General features: G+C 39.9%; 1 protein-coding gene across 1 annotated transcript in view; it reads right to left on the reverse strand.

Annotated features, from left to right (window-relative positions):
• Positions 1 to 3,025: 3,025 nt before the first annotated feature.
• The window catches only part of Ddx1 (DEAD-box helicase 1), a 29,865-nt gene continuing 8,783 nt past the window's right edge, over positions 3,026 to 24,107 (reverse strand). The window contains exons 7-26 of the mRNA XM_021202661.2: positions 23,736 to 23,819; positions 23,446 to 23,529; positions 22,376 to 22,452; positions 21,560 to 21,632; positions 20,177 to 20,253; positions 19,676 to 19,790; positions 18,415 to 18,553; positions 16,211 to 16,271; positions 13,244 to 13,342; positions 12,144 to 12,233; positions 11,072 to 11,260; positions 10,922 to 10,973; positions 9,173 to 9,319; positions 7,082 to 7,173; positions 5,574 to 5,646; positions 5,425 to 5,497; positions 5,305 to 5,347; positions 4,415 to 4,510; positions 4,052 to 4,172; positions 3,026 to 3,356 (exon numbers count right to left, since the gene is read on the reverse strand). Of these exons, the coding sequence (XP_021058320.1) occupies positions 3,226 to 3,356; positions 4,052 to 4,172; positions 4,415 to 4,510; positions 5,305 to 5,347; positions 5,425 to 5,497; positions 5,574 to 5,646; positions 7,082 to 7,173; positions 9,173 to 9,319; positions 10,922 to 10,973; positions 11,072 to 11,260; positions 12,144 to 12,233; positions 13,244 to 13,342; positions 16,211 to 16,271; positions 18,415 to 18,553; positions 19,676 to 19,790; positions 20,177 to 20,253; positions 21,560 to 21,632; positions 22,376 to 22,452; positions 23,446 to 23,529; positions 23,736 to 23,819 (1,916 nt within the window). The 3' untranslated portion in view covers positions 3,026 to 3,225. The remainder of the gene's footprint in view (positions 3,357 to 4,051; positions 4,173 to 4,414; positions 4,511 to 5,304; positions 5,348 to 5,424; positions 5,498 to 5,573; positions 5,647 to 7,081; positions 7,174 to 9,172; positions 9,320 to 10,921; positions 10,974 to 11,071; positions 11,261 to 12,143; positions 12,234 to 13,243; positions 13,343 to 16,210; positions 16,272 to 18,414; positions 18,554 to 19,675; positions 19,791 to 20,176; positions 20,254 to 21,559; positions 21,633 to 22,375; positions 22,453 to 23,445; positions 23,530 to 23,735; positions 23,820 to 24,107) is intronic.

Here is a 24,107-nt window from a genome sequence, read left to right on the forward strand (position 1 = left end):
TCTCTTCCTCCCTTGAAAGACATCCTCCACAATAGCAAAATAGTATCCCTCCCTTTCCTTCCTGGACCATTGCATTTTTGTTCCAACATCCCCTCCTCCACTCACACAAGCCAGATCACTTCAGGACCGCTACTAGTCCTTTGGAAAATGACATTCTCTAGCAGATAAGACTGCTGTAAGGAAACCCTGGGTCTCCTTGTGTATTTACCTTTTTATTTATTTTTTTTATTTCATGTATCTCATTCAAATGGTAATGAAGCACATAACTTCTCTAAGTCAAAACAAGGTAAGGAATGTGACTAAATGGTTTTGCCCATTTTCAATTGGCCAGGAACCAATTCTTTTCTTTCTTTTTTAAATCTGGGGCAGACTGAGTCATTGCCACATAGTTCTACCTTGAAAAGGAAAAAAAAGAAAAAGAAAAAAAGACCAACTTCAAGCTTAGATCTTAGTTTATATTTAGCTTATAACCCATAATATGGTGGCCGGGTGGGGATAGGAAGGGTGGGGGTGGTGGCAGCCACAGGGAAGGAACAGGGTGCAGAGTCAAGAGGGAAGTGCCTCCTGTCTGCTTCTCACTAGCACTGATCTATAAACACACAGCAAGGTTTAGGTACAACAAGTTCTATTTTAGTTCACAAAATATATTCCACAGGGCTCTTCCTGGGCTGTTAATGTGAATGTCAATCAGCACAAACCCTTCAGAAAGTAATATGGCACTGGCGGGCCTGAAAAATATCCAGTGTTCAGTCTTGAATTCAGTGTTTAAGACAATGTTCTGAGAAGGTACACACTGCAGCACTGTACAAGGACAATGGAAATAATGTAAATAACAAGAAATACGGCATGAGTGCCCCTCATCTACTGAACTTTCGCAGAACGCCCGATAGGCTGCTGAATAATGCAAATTCTTTTTCTTTTCATGAAGGAACCACAGCTTAGAGAAGCTAGTGACCTCGCGCTCTGGTATACTGAAAGCATGGGTTCATGTAGATTCCACCCAGGCCACTGGGAACGAAGCTCATGTCTTTAAGTTCCCCTCAGTGCTCATCAGCACTGGGGGAGTGTTATGACATAAATTATCAATGGATTGTTACAAGCTTATTAAGAGTGGAAATACAACCCAATTTCCCAAGCACAAAACCACTCCAGTCACTATGCAGGAGTGACCCTAGAAATCAAAGCCTCAAGCTACATCCATCGAGCACTGAAGTGGAGTGAACCATAGCATTTGTTTAGAGAGAAGAATGACCCAGACCTGTGAGCAGCATTTCAGGTGCTGTAGAATTGAAAAAACAAGGGACAATAAGGAAGCTGAGTCAGAAACACGACCATTTACAAGTTAATATTTAACATGTTCTAGCCTTTTCAGGGCCTCTAGTGCTCTGAGGCAGACGCCAAAGTTCTGTGACCAAGATCTGACCATGCAGCAGCTCAGATAAGATCCAGTTACAGTACCAGACAATTCACAGAGAGTGGGCAGCTATTTCCTAGGGTCGGCCAGGTCCCTTATCAGGTCTTTCTGCCATTTCCCAAGAATCACACTAAAATAATAGTACCTATTGAAACACTAGTACTGGCCCATGGTCCAGGCTAAGTGAGGGGAAGGACAGAACGAGGCACAGAAGTGACAGCCATTCTTCTTACTCACACCCTACTGATGGGATCCTGGGAAGGAGACCCTAGACAGACTCAGGCGTTCCTATTTCTAAAAGGAAAAAGGATGCAGTAGCATTTCTCTGGCTCAGTCATCAATGGCAAGCAGGCTTAATGAATAACTCACAGGCTTACCACTGGTAAAAACACTAGGAGAGCATTAGTGGGGAGGCGAGAAAAGAGACAGCAGGTTGGGTCAGGTCTCCAAACTGCACACTTCACACATGTACATCCTCCAAACCCCCACCTTGGGTCCGTTTACCTGAAGCTTTATCTTGCAACAGCTCAAAATTAGACAGCAACCTGAACCACTACTCATCTGTCACTCAGCTCAAGTCGGCATTGCTCTTAGCTGCCCAGTCACTATTGGGTTCAAAGGTGGTTCAGAGGGCAAACAATGAAACCAAGGAATCCTAGTGCTGGTTGCAGTCCTATCAACCAGTGGCTCACTGAGTCCAGTTCTTACTCCTACAAAACAAGCCTGTGGCAAGAGGATCAGGTGGATTCTTTCTGGCTCTTAGTATTTAACCAATGCTAAGTTCAGTATTGAACTTCAGTGCTATATTTGTTATATGCATGTAAGCATTCATTTCTACCTACAAAGAGCAGTCCTCACACGGCCATGAGGTGTGAGAGCAGTCCTAGACATCTCTATAAAGAAACTGGTCTACAAGTTAACGACCGGAATTGACAGATCACTTTGTACAGAGCTCTGGAAGGGAAGCATCAGTGGCTCCCATTGGTATGAGCCTGTTTTTACGTGAGTTTCCCTTGAGATTTTGCTGGACCATTTCCTTGCTCTTGGGGAATCTCTAGGTAGAGAAAACATCTACCCCTGAAACTACTTCCTCACCTAGGAGTCCAAAGGCTTGACAGAGCAATTCAATTATATGTCTTGAAATTTCTCCTTGAGGTTATTTTAATCAAAGGACAGAAATTAACTGATTTTAGACCATAGAGACACAGCAAAGTCATTTCGTCCTTTTGTGAATCAACTGCAAAGAAAGGTTCTTGAAAAAAAAAAATTCAGAGACTCCTTCACTGTCTTCAGCATTAGTCATCAATCCATACTGAATTTCCAAGCACCCTTTCAGTTTCCAAATGGACCCAAAAGCCCATCTACCTTGAGGTCCTTAGCTTTTGTTTTATAGCTCTCCTCCAGCTTCATAGTGTGCCTAGACAGCCTGAAATATCTGAAAATCACTGCAACCTAGCAGCACTTCTGTGGAAAATTTCACGCAAAAGATATTTGATCTGGGTTTCATATGGGTCCAGGGTCACATTCGTACATCTATAAACTGCATTTCATGAGCCCGCAGTGTTCTTAAAAAAAAAAAAAAAAGTATAACTTTAAAAGAAGACACAAGCCTTCATGAAAATATAGTTGTCAAATTTATTTTCATTAGGCTGCCATTTTATGAAGGATTGCTAAGATCTGTGTTTCCTGACATGCGAGAGTTAGTAGTGATAGCTCAGTTTCTATAAATACTGCTGCTAAGAAGCCGCACCACTGGGTTAGAGTTAAGACTACAGACTTTATGACTCCAATCCTACTCCATCTACATGAAATCAGAAGGTTCTGAACAGCTGGTTGGGAAGGTAGCCAAGGTGTAGGAAAGATGTCTGTGCTTCCTTTTCAAGGGCAGCCAACTCTTGAACGGTAGGTGCCAGGACATCCACATGGCCTTTATAGTTTCCACCTGCACGAACATACAAACCAGGAGCAATGTAAGCAGCATGCTTGAAGCCCTTGTCAGGAAGCCCTGCCCTCAGTTCTACCACTTCAAATACTGTTTCTAGCAGTAAAAACTTACCAACAGACAAGTTATCTCCAGAACATTTAGCTTTAAGTTTTTAAATCAAGAATTTCAATATGAATTAGTAATCAAGCTTCATTACTAGTTGCACACCCTTAGTATACCCTGAATCAAGCATTCAGAAACATTCGGAGGAAAGAGAACACTAACCGAGGTTGCCACTTACATTAAAGACTCCTGACTCTTTGTTCAAAATCACCTATAATACTTATTTTCTAATAATTCTTTAAAAGTTCAAGTACTCTTAATATGAATACTTCAAGACAATCAGTTAATTGCTGCCCCTCATTCACATGCAGATCACATAATAAAATGCTGGAAGTCAAATAGTAATAAAGCACTGGAGAGCAATTAGGAGAGGATAATTAATATGCTAATAATATACTGTTAGCATAATGGAACAAAATCATGGTCATCATAAACTCACATTCAAAGAGGCAAATTTAGCTACTGGATGCCTATCGTCCCAGCACTCAGAAGGCTGAGGCAGGAGGATCTTGAGTCTGGGATAGGAGAAACAGTGGGTGCAGTATGGGGAGGGAGGGAGTCAGAGCACACTGAAACATCTGAAAGCTTACCGCCAGCAGCCCTTTTTTGACCATATGTAACTTTCCCATCAAACTCATCCACTGGAACCTTTATATCTGGCTCAACCTGGGAAATGGTACAGTTCAGGTGCTCTTCTATCTCGGAAAGTAGCTAAGAAAGAGTGAGAAAATTCAAGTATTTTAGATAAAAATTTCATGTGATAAGAGTTTCACTATAATAGCATTAAATAACACTAGGCAAGCTGAATGCGTAATATAAATGGAGGCTAGATCCCTGGAAGTCAACTCACAGCTTACAGACCAAATGATTAGCCAATTACCCTTCTCTCATCACCGACAAACAGATGAATGCAGTCTGTCTATCAATGTCAATGAAGTCTCTGGGAGTCTTACCTGCATCTCATTGTACCAGATAGTACAGCCACCATCTTCCTTGAGTCTAGTGTTATAGCATCCCTTCCCACGGTTGCTACATACATGATACCAAACCTACATTAAAGAGAAAAGAAACATGACCATGTATAGAGATGGAAATTAAATACTGTGCTCTACATTTGTGTGTGTATTTAACATTTTATTCCCTTAAAACACTAGAAAAAAGATTATGTGTTTTATCAAACAGCTATTACTTGATGGCTCATGTAATAGATCTGGGTTATTCTGGAAATAATACAAAAGGATGTGAGTTAAAGAAAGAAATTCTCAAACTAAACAAACCTATAAACTGACACCATAGCCTGATGTTCAATGAGGCATATGCAGGCAGCCAGGTGTGGCGGTGAATGTCTGAAACCCAGCATTCTGGCTAAGGCAAAGAGGGCTGAGTCTGAGGCCAGTCTGGACTACAAAAAGGGAGGCATGGAGAGGGGATAAATTTTGGAGAATGCTGTATTTAATAAGCCTGTTTATATCCAAAGGAAAATAAAACACATAGGGAAAATATGCACATAAATTTGAGAAAAAAAAATCACACAGGAGACTTTATAAAAGTTTTTCTACAAACCCTAATTATAAAGTGTCCTATGGTATTATACTACAGCATTTAAATAGTTTTTGTTGAAAAAACTGTATTAGGGCTATTAGGAATACTGACATTTACTCCTCTCTTTGTGAACCACATGCTAGTATTTGACTACTCAACCCATACAGAAGGAAGAAATCCTATCTATAAAATGTTCACTTCCATGTGTGACTGATTCAGATTTCAATGGGGAAGTTAAACTGCGTTTACTTCCCATATCAACACGTAACTCACAATGACTCTAACAGACCGCGAAGATTACCTTTTCTTTCTCTGTTGCCACCAGGGAAATAGCCAGGCCCATCCTGAAAGATTTCAAAGCCTGCATTAGACTTTATTTCTGAAACATAGGAGCTCAAGGGGGGAAGAACTTGAGCAGTACCTTTCAGCTCGTCCCACTCTGCCAATCCGATGCACATAATTCTGCTTCTCATCAGGCAGGGTGACGTTTATAACTGCAAAGGAAGACAATGGTTAGCAGCTATCATTTGTTTGTAAGGTCAGTGTGTTAAGCAGAAAGTTTCTTCTTACCATAAGGAACACCATGGATATCAATTCCTCTAGCAGCTACATCTGTGCAAATCAAGAATCTTACGTCTCCTTTCTAAGAGAACCAAAACAAGGAGGTGTCTGTCAGTAAATGCATAAAACATAAAAACAAACACTCCACTAAGAAAGTTAAATGGTACTTTCAGATTACCTGTTTGAACATAGTAATCTACTGGACCAAATGCTTAAGTTTTACTCTATGATCTGCTGAAACATGATATTAATGGTTGTATTGTTTTCTTATACCAGTGTATTAAGGCATTGCTAACTCAGGCTTTAATATCTTTGGAACACCAAAAATATATAATAGAACAGAGCACAGAAGCAGCATAGGTGTTGCCTTTATTCTTATACTAAAGTAAACCTAGGGAATGGGGAGGGGGGGAAAATGGCTCATTTCCCACGGGAGTGGTTAAATGCACTGACTGTTCTTCCAGAGAGGATCTGGGTTCCATTACCAACACCTATATACTACTAACAATCTGTAATGTTAGTTCCAGAGGATTCAACACCCTTCTCCTCCTCCTCCTCCTCCTCCTCCTCCGAAGAAGAAGAAGAAGAAGAAGAAGAAGAAGAAGAAGAAGAAGAAGAAGAAGAAAAAAGAAGAAGAAGGAAGAAGGAAGAAGGAAGAAGAAGAAGAAGGAGGAGGAGGAGGAGGAGGAGGAGGGGGGTGGGGAGGAAGGAAATAAGACCCTAGAGCTTACAAAGGAAATACAAATTAACCCTTTGGATGCCTTTGTGCAGAAGAAAGTTAAGGTTTGGAGGTGAGGGATGCATACTGACTCTAGGTGTAGTGTAATATCCAGGACAATGGCAGTGAACTTGGTGAAATGAAGCCAGAGAACACTGGTGATACATAGCATGCAAGCATATAAGCCTGACATGTCCCACTTTTTCCAAATGATGGGAAAAAAAAACCACCTATCCTATACAAGGCAGTAGACACTCTGGAATGATGGTGGGAAGAAACTACTGAAGCTAGTTCTAAATGGCTGAGGCCTACTACACACTTCAAGGGCTCGGAAGGCCTTCAGAACACAAGCACCTGGAAGGGTGCACTCCAAACAACCATAAAGCCAGGCATGTTTGCTTCCACACTACCACACTCTAATGATCATCGTCATTTCAGAATAAAGTAAATTCTCTACAAGTATTTGTGTACTTTTCAGAAAGGTTCATAGACATGGTTTACCTAATCCCTTCTAAAAAGTGTCTACCTGACAAAACTATGTATGAATGTACGTATGTATGTCAGTCAAAGAATACTTTATTGAGCATATTACGAGGGAGCAGTGGACTACCTGACAGGGTACATGAAATTCATTATCTGACTGTCAAAGATGACTAATTCCTGCCACAATGTATGGGTAAGAGTAAAATACTTCAAGTCACTAGGAAAAGAACCGTTTTAATGATATTAAGTGGCATAAAGAACACTATAACAGCCCCTTTAAATAAGAAGGAAATGCAGGTAACTAGGCACATTGTACCTTAAATCGTTCCAAGTTTTGCTTTCTCTCATGAGGCTTTCTGTCACCATGAAGACACACACATGAGAACTGGTGTCCTTTTTTATCAGGTCCTAGGGAAAAGCATATTTAACATCTGACCTTGAAATGCATTATGCCAAAGACTATAAAACACATGTTTATAAAACTCTATACTTGGGCTGGTAAGATGGTTCAGTGGTTAAGAGCACTGACTGCTCTTTGGAAGGTCCTGAGTTCAAATCCCAGCAACCACATGGTGGCTCACAACCATCCATAATGAGATATGATGCCCTCTTCTGGGGTGTCTGAAGACAGCTACAGTGTACTTACATATAATAAATAAATAAATCTTAAAAACAAAACAAAACTCTATACTCCACAATTTGGCACAAATGAAGGCAGCACACTTTCTGAAACAGGCAAAAATGCCAGTAAAATAAATTCCATGAAAGACTGGGGAGATGGCTCAGGTAGTAAAGTGTAAGCACGGAGATATGGGCTCAGATTCTCAGCACCCACATAAAAGCTGGGCACAGTGTTGACATCTTTAACCCCAGCATCTGGCTCTGTCAATGTTGGGTTGACAGGTGGACCTCACTGGCCAGCAAGCCTAGCTGAATCTATTAGCTCCAGGATCTGTGAGAGTGTCTCAGAAAGTAAGGAAGACAGCTTTGACCTCCACAGGTTATGTGTTCACATTCTTACACACACAACTCCATAACACATTAACATTGATTTGCTTTTAAGAGAATTCTAAATTCTATCACACTTTTGTATTAACTTTCCAAGAAGCTGGGGTTAGAGGCACACCCCACCACGCCCAGCTTACTGTCCAACTTTATGACAGAATGTATAGTCCTTCAACTGAGATGACTTTACTGCTTAATATTCTCAACAACAAATTAAGAGTTCTTAGGTATGTTCCGCAGCCTTGCCAATCTTGGAGTTTCATTTTTGAATACAAAGTAAGCATTTCTATACCGATTAAGACTATCTCCATATTTGATAAGAAACATAAAGTTATCTAAACATAAAAAAACATCTAATGTGAAACTACACCATTTCCATTCTAATGTCTATTCTACCTGTACAGAAATTCATTGACTTGTATAGATCTTGAGTCAAGTTAATTTTAGTGTAGAATGTCTTATTTATTTGCAAAGTTTGGGTCATTATATTTTCACAACAGTAGTGCCCCTTTATTTCTACTAATATTTTTGTTTAAGGTCTACTTCATCTCTTACTAGCTCTTTAGATTAGTGTCTCACCATGTGTTAATCTTTATGTTACAATTCAAAGCGTCATCACCAGCATATTAGAATGTGTGTCTTACAAGCCAGCAAAGGTTTTTTATCATCTTCCTTGGGCTTTTGGTATGTTGTTTTTAACAGCTATACCATCTAGATGAATACTATACACATCTAGATTAATACTCTATGTGACCTCAGCAGAAGTCTTTGGTTCACCGACCCTTAAATATATTCAGGTTTTTTACAATACTAATCTTATTCTGTGATTCCAAAGATGTATTTTATCCTCTAAGACTAGAAACTGAAGGAGGAGTCTTACGCATAACCACTGAGTTATATTTCCACCACTGAGCTATATTCTCAACTCTTAGGTTTTGAGATCCTATCTCACTATGCAGCTCAGGCTGACCTAAACTTGGTATGTGACTTAGTGACCTCACTGTCCTCCAACCTCTGCTTCCCAAGTGCTGAGACTACACACATGCCTGGCCTCTTTCTTCCTGTATTTAGGGTTTCTCCTTTATTCAATTTTTCCTATTTAACAGTTTAGAAAATACACATTCTACTATTTTCGTCACTATACTTTAGATTTTAGTTATTAATCAGTAATCTAGATGTATGGCATTAGAATCCTGTGATTTAGGTTCATATTAATGACAACTGTAGCACTGTGGAAGACGTTCTCATGTTTACCCCAGGGCTTACTCATAGAAAAGCATTGGGTAGATACAGATAGGTTACAATGTGCCATCACTGCTTTAAACTCTGTGATGCAGTCTAGCTTTTATCAACTTGAGGATAATAGTCTATGAAATAAAGAAATAAGTGAGGACAAATTTACCTCCTCCCTGCTGCATAAAGTACTGCTCCAAGTTATCACAGTCAATTTTAGTTCTACAGAAGATAATTGCTTGATCCATCTTGTGTTCCTTGATTGCCCGGACAGCATACTCCCCCTTCAGTATTTTAATAGCTTCAGACCACATCTCTTGATTACCATAGCAACAGAAAAAGCAACAGAATGTCAATTTGAAGCTGTCATGAGCACACATTATCAGTTAGATATATTGCTTAACTCTAAAAATCCCTGCAATACTACACACAAGGCACAGTATGAGAGCGAGATACTTAATAATTCATTGCTTCATTTTTTGCAATGAATAATTCTGTCAATGTCTTATGTGCTATTTTTGGGTCTCGGTCTTTCTCATAAACACACACACACACAGAGGCACACATATGCAGCACACAGGCACACACATGCATGCGAACATACAACCATAACCTTTTAAGAAGAAACACAAATATGTAAACATACTAACAAAAGAGCCACGTACCCCAAGACTTGGTACTTTCCTCTCAAGCATTAGTTATAATCTGTCTGCCCTGTATTGACATCCTTTATGCTTAAGACATGATTACTGGATTATCTTAACCCTTCTTAAGGAAATTACCAAGTCTAACCAATCTAACACCACTCCACGGAATGAAAACCTGGTTAGTAGATTTTCAGTCATCTCTTTCCTGGGAAGCAGTGGTATTCTTGTTTCTCCTCTGCTGATTCACGCTTTTAATCCAACCTATTTCTAAAGGTTTTCTGTTGTCTCCAACAGTGGCGGAGAGTAAGCAAAAGCTTTACAAACCATCATCACAGTAAAAGCTGGTATTTTATCAAGTGCACTCCCTAACCATGGCTTAACAGTTTGTGCTTAACTAGCAGTTTCTCTACTTCAACAGGAAAAGTAAGTGAGTATGGATCGTGTCAATCTGGTGTTACACATAAAACCGATTTCTAAGGAACTTGAAACAAGACTTCAGTCAATCCACCTTTGAGACCTATGTCAAACTGCTCAGTGAATTCAACCAGAAAGTAAAAGCATTCTGACCTCTTCTAAGGACCCACTCAAGACATCTGACATCAGATATGCAGTCTAATCAGTTTAAGATCCAGTCACTTAGGTTTTAGTTTTGGCACCTTATATGCTACTGTATCTTCATACAATTTTGAAATGTTGTAGCCGTGAAACTGTCTGCTAGGCTGTCTTCACTGCACTGAGACTGTTACGCTTTTCAGAACTGATCAATGAGCACACAGCTTCTGTTTGAGAACAAGAAGTGCTACAGACAGTACTAAGGCTGAATAATATAAATGTGCTTCATGCCCTGAATCACACACTAAAAAGTCAAAACAATCATAAAAATAATTAAGAAATCCACACTATTTGTCTTTCACGATTTAATAAAGGCACCCCCAGCCCACAGCATCCTTCATCTTTATTTTTCTGGAATTTCAGGGTCAATATAAATTTGTCTCTAGACAAATTTGCTAGTTTTCCATCATCTACATCAATAATCCAGAAGACTTATGATTTTGAGGCCACACAACTAACACCTAAGTTCAGCGGTTAACACTGCTCCTCTAAGCTAAGTGGTATGAGCTTGCCCCATTTCGTGATTATTCTTATTACTTCTATTTTTCCCATTCTAACTTTGTAGGTCATATCTCACATCTTTCATGAGAACACTTGGCACAGAAACAAACCAATCATTTCCAAGCTATATAACACTTTCTATCATTCTTTCATCTTACCTGGACTGTTAGCACCAGGTCTTGTGTTATCCTTTGCATGTACGTCATCAGTCTGTTGAGAGGCAGAGATAAAGAAGGGATGAGGGATGCTAAGGAATAACTCAGCCTGAGGAGACTAGCTCACCAGTGTCCACAGCTCACAGCACTTACTCGAATGTGGTTCTTCCCCAGCCTTTCCCAGAGCTTGTCAGTTTTGGGGTTCACAGGGACAACGACATGATGCACAGTATCTGGAACAGAATCTTCTCCTTTCAAATCGACCCATGTGGGAAAATGCATTATCTTCTCAGATAGCTTCTTTACATCAAAAGAATGCAGAGTAGCAGAGCAAACTATCACCTACAGACAGGAAAACACATCAGATCAACCTTTACAACAGTCAGCTTTCTATTACACTAGTTTTTAAAAAAATATCTGTTTTGTTTTGAAACTTACACTAACAATGGATGATAAGAAACACAGAATAGTAGTCAGGGAACCTAAAACACATCTAATCCCTGCCTCCATGTAGTAACTAACAGTGTGACACTGGCAGTCCTCACTGTCGCACAGAAACCATGCCATCTCTCCCTCTACGAAGGTTTTGGTTTTTTGTTTTGTTTTGTTTTGTTTTGTTTTAAATCAAAAGCCAAATTGTTACTCATTCCCTTCTCTCAAAAGTCTCTCCCTCTCAAATGTTTCCTATGGAAGGATAAAACAAGGGCAATGTTTTCAGAAATAACTACCACAAAGGTGACTGACAGTCAATAGCGATGCTATTTCCCCTTTGCACAAGAAGCAGCACTAATATCTAGGCTCTAAGCACCCAGGGCTCTGCAGAAAGAGCCACTAAGACTATCTTAGGGTTATCTGTAACAACTAAGAAGTTACCCTTATTTCTAAAAGGAGCCTCCCAACCCCACTTTGCCCCAAAACAGAGTTTCTCTGTGTAACAGAGCCCTGGCTATCCTGAACTCACTTTGTAGATCAGGATGGCCTCAAACTCACAAAGTGCTGGGATTAAAGGTCTGCTGTGTGTCACCATGACCAGCCCTAAGAACAGCTTTTGAGATTGTCAGTTGTGTGTGTGTGTGTGTGTGTGTGTGTGTGTGTGTCTGAGTAACTAGATGATAACAAAGAAAATGTACACAATGAACTGAATCCTAACACCTTAAAGCAAAGTCCCTGATCCTACAGTACCGAGTAACAACAGTTTCCATGCACTTGGGCTGTCATTTGATACCTGAAGTCTTTTCCCATCAGAAGTAATCTGAGGAATCTGGTTGTGCATCCTGTTAATAAAGTCAGAATAACCTTGAGAGAGAAGCCCATCCTGCAGAAAAAGAGTTTTCCATCACTATTAAAATCCTTTAATTTTTAAATTTAAAATATAAGGTAAAAGAATTAACTTATATACATATATACCCCTATATTTACAAAATAATTATAATCTTCTGGATAATTAAAGGATGTTATAAATTCAACTTTAGGTTCCCTGTGACTAAAATATGAAAAAGTATAATAAATAAACCCAATTACACTCCAGTATTTTAGCATGAATACAACAGTTTATAACACATGTCCTTAGGATAATGACTTTAAGTTGAAAATCGAAAAAGTTCCTGTGCTAGAAAATTAACCCAACCATCTTTAGGATAATTTGAAAGAGTGCCTCAAAAGCCTCAGATACATTTCTGTCCTTCCAGATGGCCACAGTGTGCATCTCAAGCATAAAAAATGATTTGTTGCATAAAAAATAATGTATGCACAGTTATTCGGAATAAAAAAGCAAACTACCCATGTCACTAGTTGGTGAGTAATTAAAGAAACCATGACATAGCCATGTCCATGTAACAGAACATTAAACAGCCTTCAAAGAATAATCACAAATAATCAAGTGAAATATTTGAGATATAATTTTTTTTAAATAAAGGTTTGCCTAAATTCCTCAAAGTCTGATTTCAACTTCCTAAAATAATTCCATGTCAGGACCCCTGCTGAATCCCTAAATTCAGATGCTCAAGTCCTTGGTGCAAAATCATAGATTCACTCCATCTACCAATCACATGCTATGTAACTACCTATCACACTGTATTATTTAGACTGAATAATAAAACTACATATATTCAATATAATTGAACATTTTCAAATATTTTAAATTCAACATTGACTTAATATGCAGGTAAAAAAGTCAACTACATATATATCATATAGTAAATGAAAATGTGCTTAACTATGACTTTTTAGGTAGTGGGATTAAGGGTGAGTTGTATTTTTTTTTCACTTTATAAATCTTATCATAAGCATACTCTCTAAAGAAAATGTGAACGTATTTCAACCCACTGCTTCATCCAGGACCAGGAATCTAACTTGAGACAAGTTGAGCTTTCCAGTCGACACCAAATCATCCAATCTTCCTGGAGTACCGACGACAATATCAACCTGAAAAGACATAAGCAACACCCAAGGCAAACTAAAAAATTAATATAATTACTTTAAAACAGCAAAACGCCATTTTCTTTTTCTTTTTTTTTCAATTTTTTATTAGATATTTTCTTCATTTACATTTCAAATGCTATCCCAAAAGTTCCCTATACCCTCTCCCCGCCCTGCTCCTCTACTCACCCACTCCCACTTCTTGGCCCTGGCGTCCTCCTGTACTGGGGCATATAAAGTTTGCAAGACCAAGGGGCCTCTCTTCTCAATGATGGCCGATTAGGCCATCTTCTGCTACTTATGCAGCTAGAGACATGAGCTCTGGGGGTACTGGTTAGTTCATATTATTGTTGCACCTACAGGGTTGCAGCCCCCTACAGCTCCTTGGGTACTTTCTCTAGCTCCTCCATTGGGGGCCCTGTATTCCATCCTATAGATGACTGTGAGAAAATTCCATTTTCTACTTCAAACAAACATGTGAACCAAAATAGTGCCCGTCAATGCAAAGTGTATTGAAAGTCATTATGGATACATAATGTTGTATATCACATGCTGACTTTGGCAATTGATCTGGGATATCTTTAACTTTTAAACATAATCGATTATGTAAAATCTGTATTTTATAAGGAAAAAAAACAAAACAAAACAGGTGAGTTTACAAGAATTCTAGAATGAAACAGGAACTCCAATCCAAGCTTCACTATTATCCCACTGTGGGATATCATCTAGCACATCAATTTCCTCATTCCCAACAGAGGACTATCTTTCTTTTACAAGATAGTTTTGATAATTCAGAGAGACACATAGAACCCTGGATGCCTGGTATGCTGAGTGCTCACTGTATTTGATTACGGTTTAATTGTTTAGACTGGCCAGGAAATTATTATAGTGCTTGTCAATACTCAACTATGATTACTCCTATTTTTAAATCAGCAGGTTAAAGTGTAGATTTACACTAAAATCATAGCATTTAGATATAGCACTAGTAAGTACCCACACTGAAATTCAACCTCTGAACTGACATATAAGAAGAGGTTTATGGGGCTAGAAAGTTGGCTTAAGAGTACTTATTGCGTTTGCAGGGCACTTGTGTCCATGTAGCAGCCCATCTCTATCCATAACTCCAGTTCCAGAGGACAGAACGCCCTCTTCTGACTTCCACATATACTAGCCATGTACATGGCATAACACTATACAAATAAATCTACAAAACAAAATATTTAAAGGTCAAATTGAAATGATAGAAAGTTTAACTTTGTATCATAAAAAATTTCAAGTACAAAATTCATACACTTTACATTCTCCCTCACATCTCGTAGGCAAGTCTATAGGACAAGTCGATTAGGAACAACTTTAAATCTTTACAGTCAAGTTCTACAGGTAACTTTTACATTCTCTGGCCAGCTATGAAATTGTTGACACATGCTCAGATCCTAATATGTAAAAATAGGGATGAGTATCATGTTTTAATACATTGTAGGGTTCCTGAGACTAAGAAGGTGTATACACAGACTGCAGCAGTATAGCACCTTCAAGGATGGACACAAAGAACCCAAGCAAGAAAGCCCCACAGACCCCTTCTTATGTTTAAAGTCAGGGAGGGAGACTGGTAAATACAGACTTCAAGCTACAGAATACCTGTGAAATGTGAAAGGAAAACCTGTTCGATGAAGTAGGACTTTACTATATACACCAATCACAGGAACAAAATTCCACTGTGACCTGTGTGTAACATCTCTTTGGTTTACAATTCTAACCAGCTAAGTTCTCCCTCCTGAATGGCAGGAAGCAAAGGGATGTAAAAACAGATCTAGGTTACCACAGGCTTGAGAAGAAGCTGCTAGACAAGTTTGTGAAGTATTGGTTGATATGCCGTGTAGAGCAGCACATGGTCCATAATGCAGCATCTTGGAAGTTACAAGCTAAGATAACTCTACTCTCTACCTCCAAAGCTAACTTGGACTCTAGCATAAACAGTGTGATGGCTGACCTGAGGGATGTAGAGATGACAGTGGAAAATGCAGGGTGGAAAGTTGCACAAAGAAAATACAGGTGCTCCTTTAAGAACAGAACAACAGAACAGAGTAGAATATTGCCAAGAAAACAAATAGTATTGCCTTTTCTTTGCCAGTGGCCTCAGTGAGCATCGTGTGTGTGTGTGTGTGTGTGTGTGTCTGTCTGTCTGTCTGTCTGTCTGTCTGAGAGAGTGTACATGTGTGTGTACATGCGTGGGAGACCAGAGACTATCTCCATCTGTTTAGTACAGATGGAAACTGAAGAAACCTGACTTAGTATAAAATGGTCTAGATTTCACAACTAAATATTATGGAAAGGAAATAAGACAGATTTGTAAGAAGTTCATTTCATATACATAAATAAAGAACTTTATGAAGTCCCAAACAGCAGGGCCCAGAGTGTCCTAGTTTGGTCCTACACACTGCGCACATATCTAAGCAGTCTGGAAGGCTTCCCTTACACGTGTCTGAGCTCAGAGGCTGTCTCAATACTACTCATCATTTCCAAGTCCTGCAGAGACTCTTCTACTTTCTCCAAAGTCTACTTTAGTCCATACTTACACTCAGCATTGGTTTTTTCATCAAAAATGCAAGCATGCATGCACAAAAGCATGGGTACATACAATGACTTTTAATCAGAAAGGCTAGAAGAAAATTCTCAAGAAGTCAAAGGGTAAACAAACAATTCAGAATTTCAGATGAATTTAAAAAGAACTACTGTTCTCTAACCCTGGATAGCGAGGTGTGCCCACACAGCATCTTCCAGCAAATGTACTCTTCTTGTCTGGTGCTAATTTTACCTCCCTTTGACTTTTATTAGCAAAACAGAATTTATTCCCAAGTTAAAAATACAGCTTACCCCATTATCCAGAACAGAGAGCTGATCCCGAGCTGCAACACCACCAATTATGAGAAGCTCCCTGAAATCAATGGCAGAATGATAATGGAGAAAGTTTAAAGTCGGTTCTACAGTCTGATGTATACCACTCTTTTCATGTGGAATAAGTCACTAAGAGCCGCAGTACAGTGAGCACACAGAAGGTGGGAAGCAAAGTACTTCACCCCCACAGCCAGAAACGACGGGTGCCAAGGCGAGCGCCAGCCCAGAGTGAGGAAAACCGTCAGTCCTCACTTACTCTGCCCACCCCGAGTTGCAAAAAACCACATTCCACCTTTTAAAACACATTGGTTTCCAGTATAAAGAATATTTCTAGACAAATGGGTTGAAATCAGAACCAAAAGGTTGTCTTCAGGAGGGATAACCAGAAAATGAAGATGAAACTTGATTTAGTGTTATTCACAGTTCATTAAAGAGAAAAAAGTGATCTTGTAAATAAATAAATAGATAAGATTTATGTGCATGAGTGTTTTGCTTACATACATAATATATGTGCACTACATACACGCCTGCTGTCTATGGAAAGGCTATTTCAGATCTGCTGGGACTGGAGTTCCAGATTGTTGTAAGGTACTATGTGGGTGCTGGAGACTGACCCTGAGACCTCTGAAGAGCAGTGAATGAATGCTCTTTACCACTGAGTCATCTCTCTAGCTGCTTCTCCAACCCCCCACCCCCACCCTTTTTTTGAAACAGGCTCTCATTATGTAGTCCTGGCTGGCCTTAACCTCACTGTGTAAGAATAGTTAGGCTCGTTTCAAAGATAGACTAGGCTTCTTAGTAAGGTGAGGGCTTGCTTGTATTAAATACCAATTAGCAAGCCATAATTTCACCATCTTCTCCAGTAAACCTTTCTTTTTTTTAATCATCCATCTCCCCTTGCAGCCTTTGTCTATAGTACACTAGTTTTTATAGCTACTGATAGCAATGAATCACAACACACAGGTATTTTGCCTGTTTGCTCTGAAGATCTCAGATCTTATACTACGCAGGACTCTGACATCAGCTCCTTAGGGGATTCTTTTTTTCTCATGCTCAAGTCATTTCCCACAGTAGTTTTCTTATCTCTCCCTCTTCCACACCATTCTACAATTCCATAATGAATTCTTTTGCTGGAGCCCAGTCTAGATCCCAGGCCTAAACTTTACAACACAGGGTATTTAGTATCCTCCAAATGAGTAACATGCATTAATCCATTCAAAACAATTAAGGATTATTTTGCATACTCTAATCTATAACTAAGTCAGTTTGCTTAACTTGTAAGTGAGGCCACCAGAACCTCAAAGTTTCTGGTTTTAAGAAGGTGGAAACAGAGGCCAGGCCTTTAATCGCAGCACTCGGGAGGCAGAGGCAGGCGGATCTCTTGAGTTCAAGGCCAGCCTGGTCTATAGAGTGAGTTCCAGGACAGCCAGGGCTACACAGAGAAACCCTGTCTCAAAAAACCAAAAAAAAAAAAAAAAAAAAAAAAAAAAAAAAAAAAAAAAAAAAAAAAAAAAAAAAAAAAAAAAAAAAAAAAAAAAAAAAAAAAAAAAAAGAAAGAAAGAAAGAAAGAAAAGAAGGTGTCAATAGTCACAATAATATTGTAAATGTACTAAATGCCACCTAAATGGATATTTCCAAGCAGTGGACTTTATTGCCCAAATTGCTCCAATAAAAAAATAATTAAAAGCAAAGGAACAAATTCAATTATGAGATCGACAAAATAGTCTCCACATAGAATCTGGCTTTCCACAAACTTAAAGTGATTTCTAGCTGAATGTGGTGGCTCACACCTGAAATCTCAGTACTCAGGCAGGAAGATGATGAATTTGAGGCCAGTGAAGTCCTATCTCACAAAAGAAATAAAGGAACAGAGAAAGTCTGCTCAGAACTCATGGTGCCCCCAGGGAATGCCCAAGAGGGAGAGGACCAGCCCTGTGGGAGTCTTAGGTTAGCCAACACCCTACACAGAGCTGCACGTTTCTCTAGACAGTGAAGAGAAGAAATTAATTTATCTTATTGCTGAATGAAATCAACCTCTGTCCAAAGAAAGGAAACTAGAATGGAAACCCTGTTACTACAAAGTTAAAGGTTTATCCAGTACACCATCTTTATTTCTACTGCATTCTTCCACAACACTTTAAACTTAAAGACAACAAACATCTGAGCACAGAAGGAAGGCTTACCGCAATTTAGGATTATCAATATACTTCTTAAACTGCTTGACGTTGTTCAAGGTTTGCTCAGCTAACTCTCTGGAGGGTTCCACAATGAGAGCTTTTGGAGCATTCGGGAGAAATTTTGTTTGTGACACCTGTGCATTACCTTAGGAGAGCAGAAAAGATTGCAGGTCATGGAAAACACACCTGAAAATGCCATCAGCTGTAAAACACAAATGCTAATGTCCCAGTATCGAATTTTAGGTAATAATCGTAAAATACAGAAGATAATCTAACAAAATAAGTTGGGGTTTTTAAAAGACTAGTTGGGATGAGTATAATTGATTGACACAGTTGTAAAAATAACCCATTTCCTTTGTGACAAGCCAAAAAAACGTACTTCAACTGTGTAAACTGTAGCAGGCAATAACACAGAAAATGGTATGAGCCTTCAGGTCAGGCTTTGAAGTGGACCTAAATTCAGTTCTACCTGGTATCTGCTCTGCAACCTTGGACAATTACTTCAAATCCTTATTGTAGTGAGAATTCTGGAATTTTGGTTTCTTACAAAACCACAGAAATGTTATAATGAGCTTTCACTTTAGTCCCAGGTGTAGGAACGTGGGGCTGCTTCTGACTGTCCTCAGGGACTCTGATTGGCTGTGTGCTCTAGCAGAGGCATGGTTTTACCAGCTGCAGATCATTCCTGTAATTATGTAACATTTGGAATTTGGGGAACTTTTCAGAAGATACATAAATGAGAGAACCCCAAGAGGCAGGGTGGGTGGGTAGGTGGGTGGTTGTTGAGGAACTTAGATTCAGTGCTCTCTCTCCCCTGTATCCTTCTTTTTCTCATATTTAGTGTTAGGGAGAGAAACAGGGGTAGTGGGGGGGTATAAAGAGTGGAAAAAAGAAGACCCCACAAGTAGCAAAGACCAGATACACCTTATTCCTCAGGCCCCTGTAAAATAGGAAGCGTTCTTCCTCAGGGTGCTGTGTGCAGACTAAACAATCCATGGAAAGCACTTAGCATGCCGCTATGGCATTTCACAAGCAGGGGCACCAAGCATATCACTGCCATCAAGACTGAGGTAGCTTAAGTGCCTTAACAGACACAAAAATAGTTCATCAATTAAGTTTTCAAACTGAAGTTCATTAATCTGTTAACCAATAAGGTTGGTTAAACCAGAGCAGGAGGCAAATGGGACTCACTAAGAGAAGTCCTACACACTAGCTTCTCTCCAGGCCCTATTCCAGAAACATCTACCCTCTCTGCTGCAGTAAATACCTGTGTGCTGCGATTTGACGATGTAACTATCTGGGGCCTTGGAAAGAGCAACAAAACCATCTTTTGGTGGAAACTTAAATTCTTCTTCACCAAAGTTAAATTTCAATTCAGCATTCTAGCATTGAATAAAAGAAAACAAAAGTTTAACCTAATGGCAAACTGCCCAGTAAAACAAAAATAATGAAAAAAAAATCAAACAGTTTAGATTACAGCAAAACTTTTTTTTTTCTTTATGTTCTTTCTTTCTTCATTTCTTTAAACTCCAGATTTTATTCTTCTCCTGGTCCAACCTCTGACTGTTCCACATCCCATACCTCCTCCCCACACCCCTGTCTCCTCGAGGATGTCTCCACCCTTCACCCTCACCCCACCAGACCTCTAAACTCTCTGTGACCTCCAGTCTTTTGAGGGATGGGTAGATCTTCTCTGACTAAACCCAGACCCGGCAGTCCTCTGCTGTAATGTTGGGGACCTCGTATCAACAGCAAAACTTCTAATTACCTTCAAAACACAGGCGGGGAAGAGGGCTTGGTTTTTTATATGTGCTGGTATTTCAAATGCCAGGCCAAGATCTTTTCCTTTAAAACAAATAAACAAACAAAACCAGAGAACTTAAAATGAAGATTTCCCACATACAGAACAAAATCTCCCAACCTGCCTTACTGTCTCATTCTCTCTTCCTTAAGGAATGCATGGATGAAGTGAGTTGCCTAGAGCCAACCTAGTTACCGTCTGACTTCACTAACTCCTCCCTCCTCCTGGCTACATGTCTCATTACTCCCTATCTGCAAGACCTCTGCCTCTGGAGACCTCATGGCTCACACACTCTCACATTACAGACACACAAAATCCTCCCTTGATTCAACAGCTCCATTCATTTACCTTGCATTTTCCCTTTTACTAGTGAAGTACAATCCCTGGTTTTTATTTTTAGCACATCTTTCCTTCTCTTCATCTGGTTGTCTACAGGTCTGACTCATGCTCACCCACTGCCTTGTCCTACCAAAACAGCCATCAGGTACCAAATCCTGTAGTGATATGTTACTCCTGCCCTCTTGACAATCCCTTCAGCAGTACTGGTCGCACACTGACTTCTCCCTCCTCTGGGACACACTGTCTTCCCTTGGGTAGCCTGAGTTCGTGTACCCTTGTTCTCCCCTTCTCCTTCCTCTCTGGTGGAGTCTTCTTAGTTAGCTAGATTTTAGCCATGTACCCTTACTCCATAGGTGATATCAACCCACTTCCTAACTCCTAGTGTTTTCAACACAGTTGGCCAGAAACTGTTAAAGAGACATGGCACTGCTTGGCTCAGAACTCCAGAGTGTTTCCATCTTACCCAGAATAAAAAGTAAAGCAGGTGCTACAGCCTACCTCACTGAGCTAGCACTTCAGTCCCTCCCTCCAGCTCAGGGCACATGACACGTGCATCTCCTCACTATTACTAAGGCAGTGCAGTGACTTCCATCCCAAACCTTCACTCTGCTCTTCCCTCTGCCTGAAATGCTCTTCAGTTCTCAGCATAAGCCAACCATTTTGTTTTAAATGTCTTCTCTTAGCAGAGCCTTCCCTGAGCACCCTCTGGAAAGCACATATCCCTCACAGCAGCTCACTCCATGCCTTGCTTTCCCTTCTTGTCACACTTACTACCTCCTAACGTTGTATTTGTAAATACTGTAGACTGCCTCTCCTCACCAGTATGAAAGCACCAGGGCGACCTCTGCCTATTATCTACCTCTGCCTTACTAGTGTGCACGGCACAGAGCAAATCCACAACAAATAGCCAGTGAAATGAAAGGCAGCTGGATGGGGAGAGAACTGAAGAGAATGAGAGAATTTAAAAACAAATCACAGATACTTTTTGCTGATAAGATCCAGAGAGCTTACCATTCTTAGAGAACTTCACATGCCCTTTATCAATATCTAAGTAACATCCAATGGTATCATGCATAGTGAATTCCTAAAACCCAGAAAGTGAGAAGTCATCAACAGAAAGTCAACAAGTCACACATGGTACAATCAAAAGCACACACTGGTATTTCAATAGAACTTCTCTAAATGTACACAGGTATCAAAAATGACTGTCACAGATGGGCATAGTATCTAACTCCTGTAATCCCAGCACTGGGAGGCTAAGGCAGAAAGATCACCAGGCACCAAATTTACAGAGTAAGATCTTGCCTTAAGAAATACACCATCAGAGCTGGGTGTGGTGGCGCATGCCTTTAATCCCAGCACTCAGGAGGTGGATTTCTGAGTTCGAGGCCAGCCTGGTCTACAAAGTGAGTTCCAGGACAGCCAGGGCTATACAGAGAAACCCTGTCTCAAAAAAACAAACAAACAAACAAAAGAAATACACCATCAAAAATTTATGAGAGTATACATTATGTCTAATAGTAGATATATCTAAAAGGCTTCTCAGAATTAACATGATTCTAAGAATTACTGCTATGGATTTAGGCTCTGAGTAACTATAGTTGAAGTCTTCATAATCAAAACTAAAATAGAATAACACAGATGTAAGATACAAAAGCAGAATGAGGTAAAGAGAAAATTTAATGTACTTTGGAGGGGCTAATAAAAATGTAAACTACTATCTATTTATTTATCTATTTTTTCCCCAAGCCCAAATCAGAACTATCTTTGAAAAATACTTGTCTTTAAGAAGCATTTCCACATTAAACAGACAGCATCACAGCTTACCTCCCCATAATTATCAAATTGTTTATTATGAGATTTCTTTCCTGTTCCACCGAAGCCAAATCCAAACTTGTCAGTACCTAGATTTTAAAAGTAGTTTAAAGGTTTGAGCTTAATTAAAAGAATTGCAGTGTGGGAGACTACATGAGATAAAGCTTCCTATGGTTCCCAGGTCTGCAGTATCTGTGCACTGTCAACCCATACCAACTACGCAATAGCATGGACACAAGTGGCACCGCCTCTTAGCTCTGGTCACTAACAAACTCAATAATTTGAAGCATCTATGCAGTAGTGTAGGCTTCAAGCATACAAATTTTAGCCTGATCTTCATTCATAATCTTATAGTCCCTATGTGGTGGTTTGAGTAGGAATGACCCCCATAGACTCATGTGTCTGCATGCTTGGTCCATACAGAGTGTCACTACCTGTGGTCTAGATAAAGTAGGTGTGGCCTTGGAAGAATTATGTCACCGTAGGGGAAGGCTTTAAGGTCTCTTATGCTTAAGCTTTGCCAAAGGAGGCACACAGTCTCTTTCTGCTGCCTACAGATTAAGATATACAACTTTCAGCTCCTTCTTCAGCACCATGTTTGCCTACATGCTGCTATGTTTCCCTCTATGACAATAATGGACTAAATCTCTGATACTGCAAGCCAATTAAATGGTTTCATTATATGGATTGCCATAGTCAGCTAGGAGGTGGCGGTCCTTTAATCCCAGCATTTGTGAAGCAGAGGCAAGCAGATCTCAGTGAGTTCGAGGCCAGCCTGATATACAGAGCAAGTTCCAGGATATTATACAGAGAAACCCTGTCTTTGGGTCATGGTATGTCTTCATAGAAAAAAAAAAAAAACCAAACACCCCAATTTCACATTGTCAGAACATGGGGCGCAGGTGCTAACAGGGAGTACACAGTAACTCATTTCAAGTCTTTTCTGGAACCAGGTGAGGTACAGATAAATGCTTTCTGTGTCCATAAAATTAAATTGCAGTAAAGCCTATTAGTTTGTCTCTCAAATAATACGCTAACATCCTATAAATATAAAGCAGTTCAGCTTTTTTAGAAACACTTACCTAGGTCTAAGGAAGCCTGCATGGTAGACCACCCAACTCTGCATAGCCCTTGGTCATGACAGGACACCTCATAGTAGTGCTTCCCTGTAAAGGTAAAGTTCCATGAAATTTACACAAATTGCATACATATTACTCATATTCCAACTTCCACTGAGTTACATTTGTATGTGACAGAAGACCTGTGGATCTTTCTGTGTCATTAGGACTGTTCAGGTCTTTGCTTTAAAGCTCCTGCGGGAAATCCAGTGACAGTTTCAACACGTAGAGGGACATGAGCACTGGCCAAGTACCTTTCAGCAGTCCTCTAGTCGCTCTGCATCCGTGCCACTCCTTCACTTCTCTGCTCTGACAACACAGACCATCTGACCCGATTGCTGCATTGGAGAACAAGCGTACAGAAACGGGAGTTAGTACAGGTTTTACAAACCACCCTTCATGAACTAACAGCCAGTCATTCTCACTAATAGTGTGGTTACTTGTTAGAGACTCCAAGGTGACAGCGGTTCTCCCTTTATCCTACATCTCCTTGGCTACGCTGGCAACCTGGGTCTATACTGTCACTGATAGGACAGGAATGCACACCAACAAATCCACAAAAGATGAGCACAGACCCTAGAGGGTTTTACTGGAATAACAGCCTCAGCCCCCCCCACACACACACT

This window comes from Mus pahari, chromosome 7 (genome assembly GCF_900095145.1).
Source record: "Mus pahari chromosome 7, PAHARI_EIJ_v1.1, whole genome shotgun sequence".
Classification (NCBI taxonomy): Eukaryota; Metazoa; Chordata; class Mammalia; order Rodentia; family Muridae; genus Mus; species Mus pahari.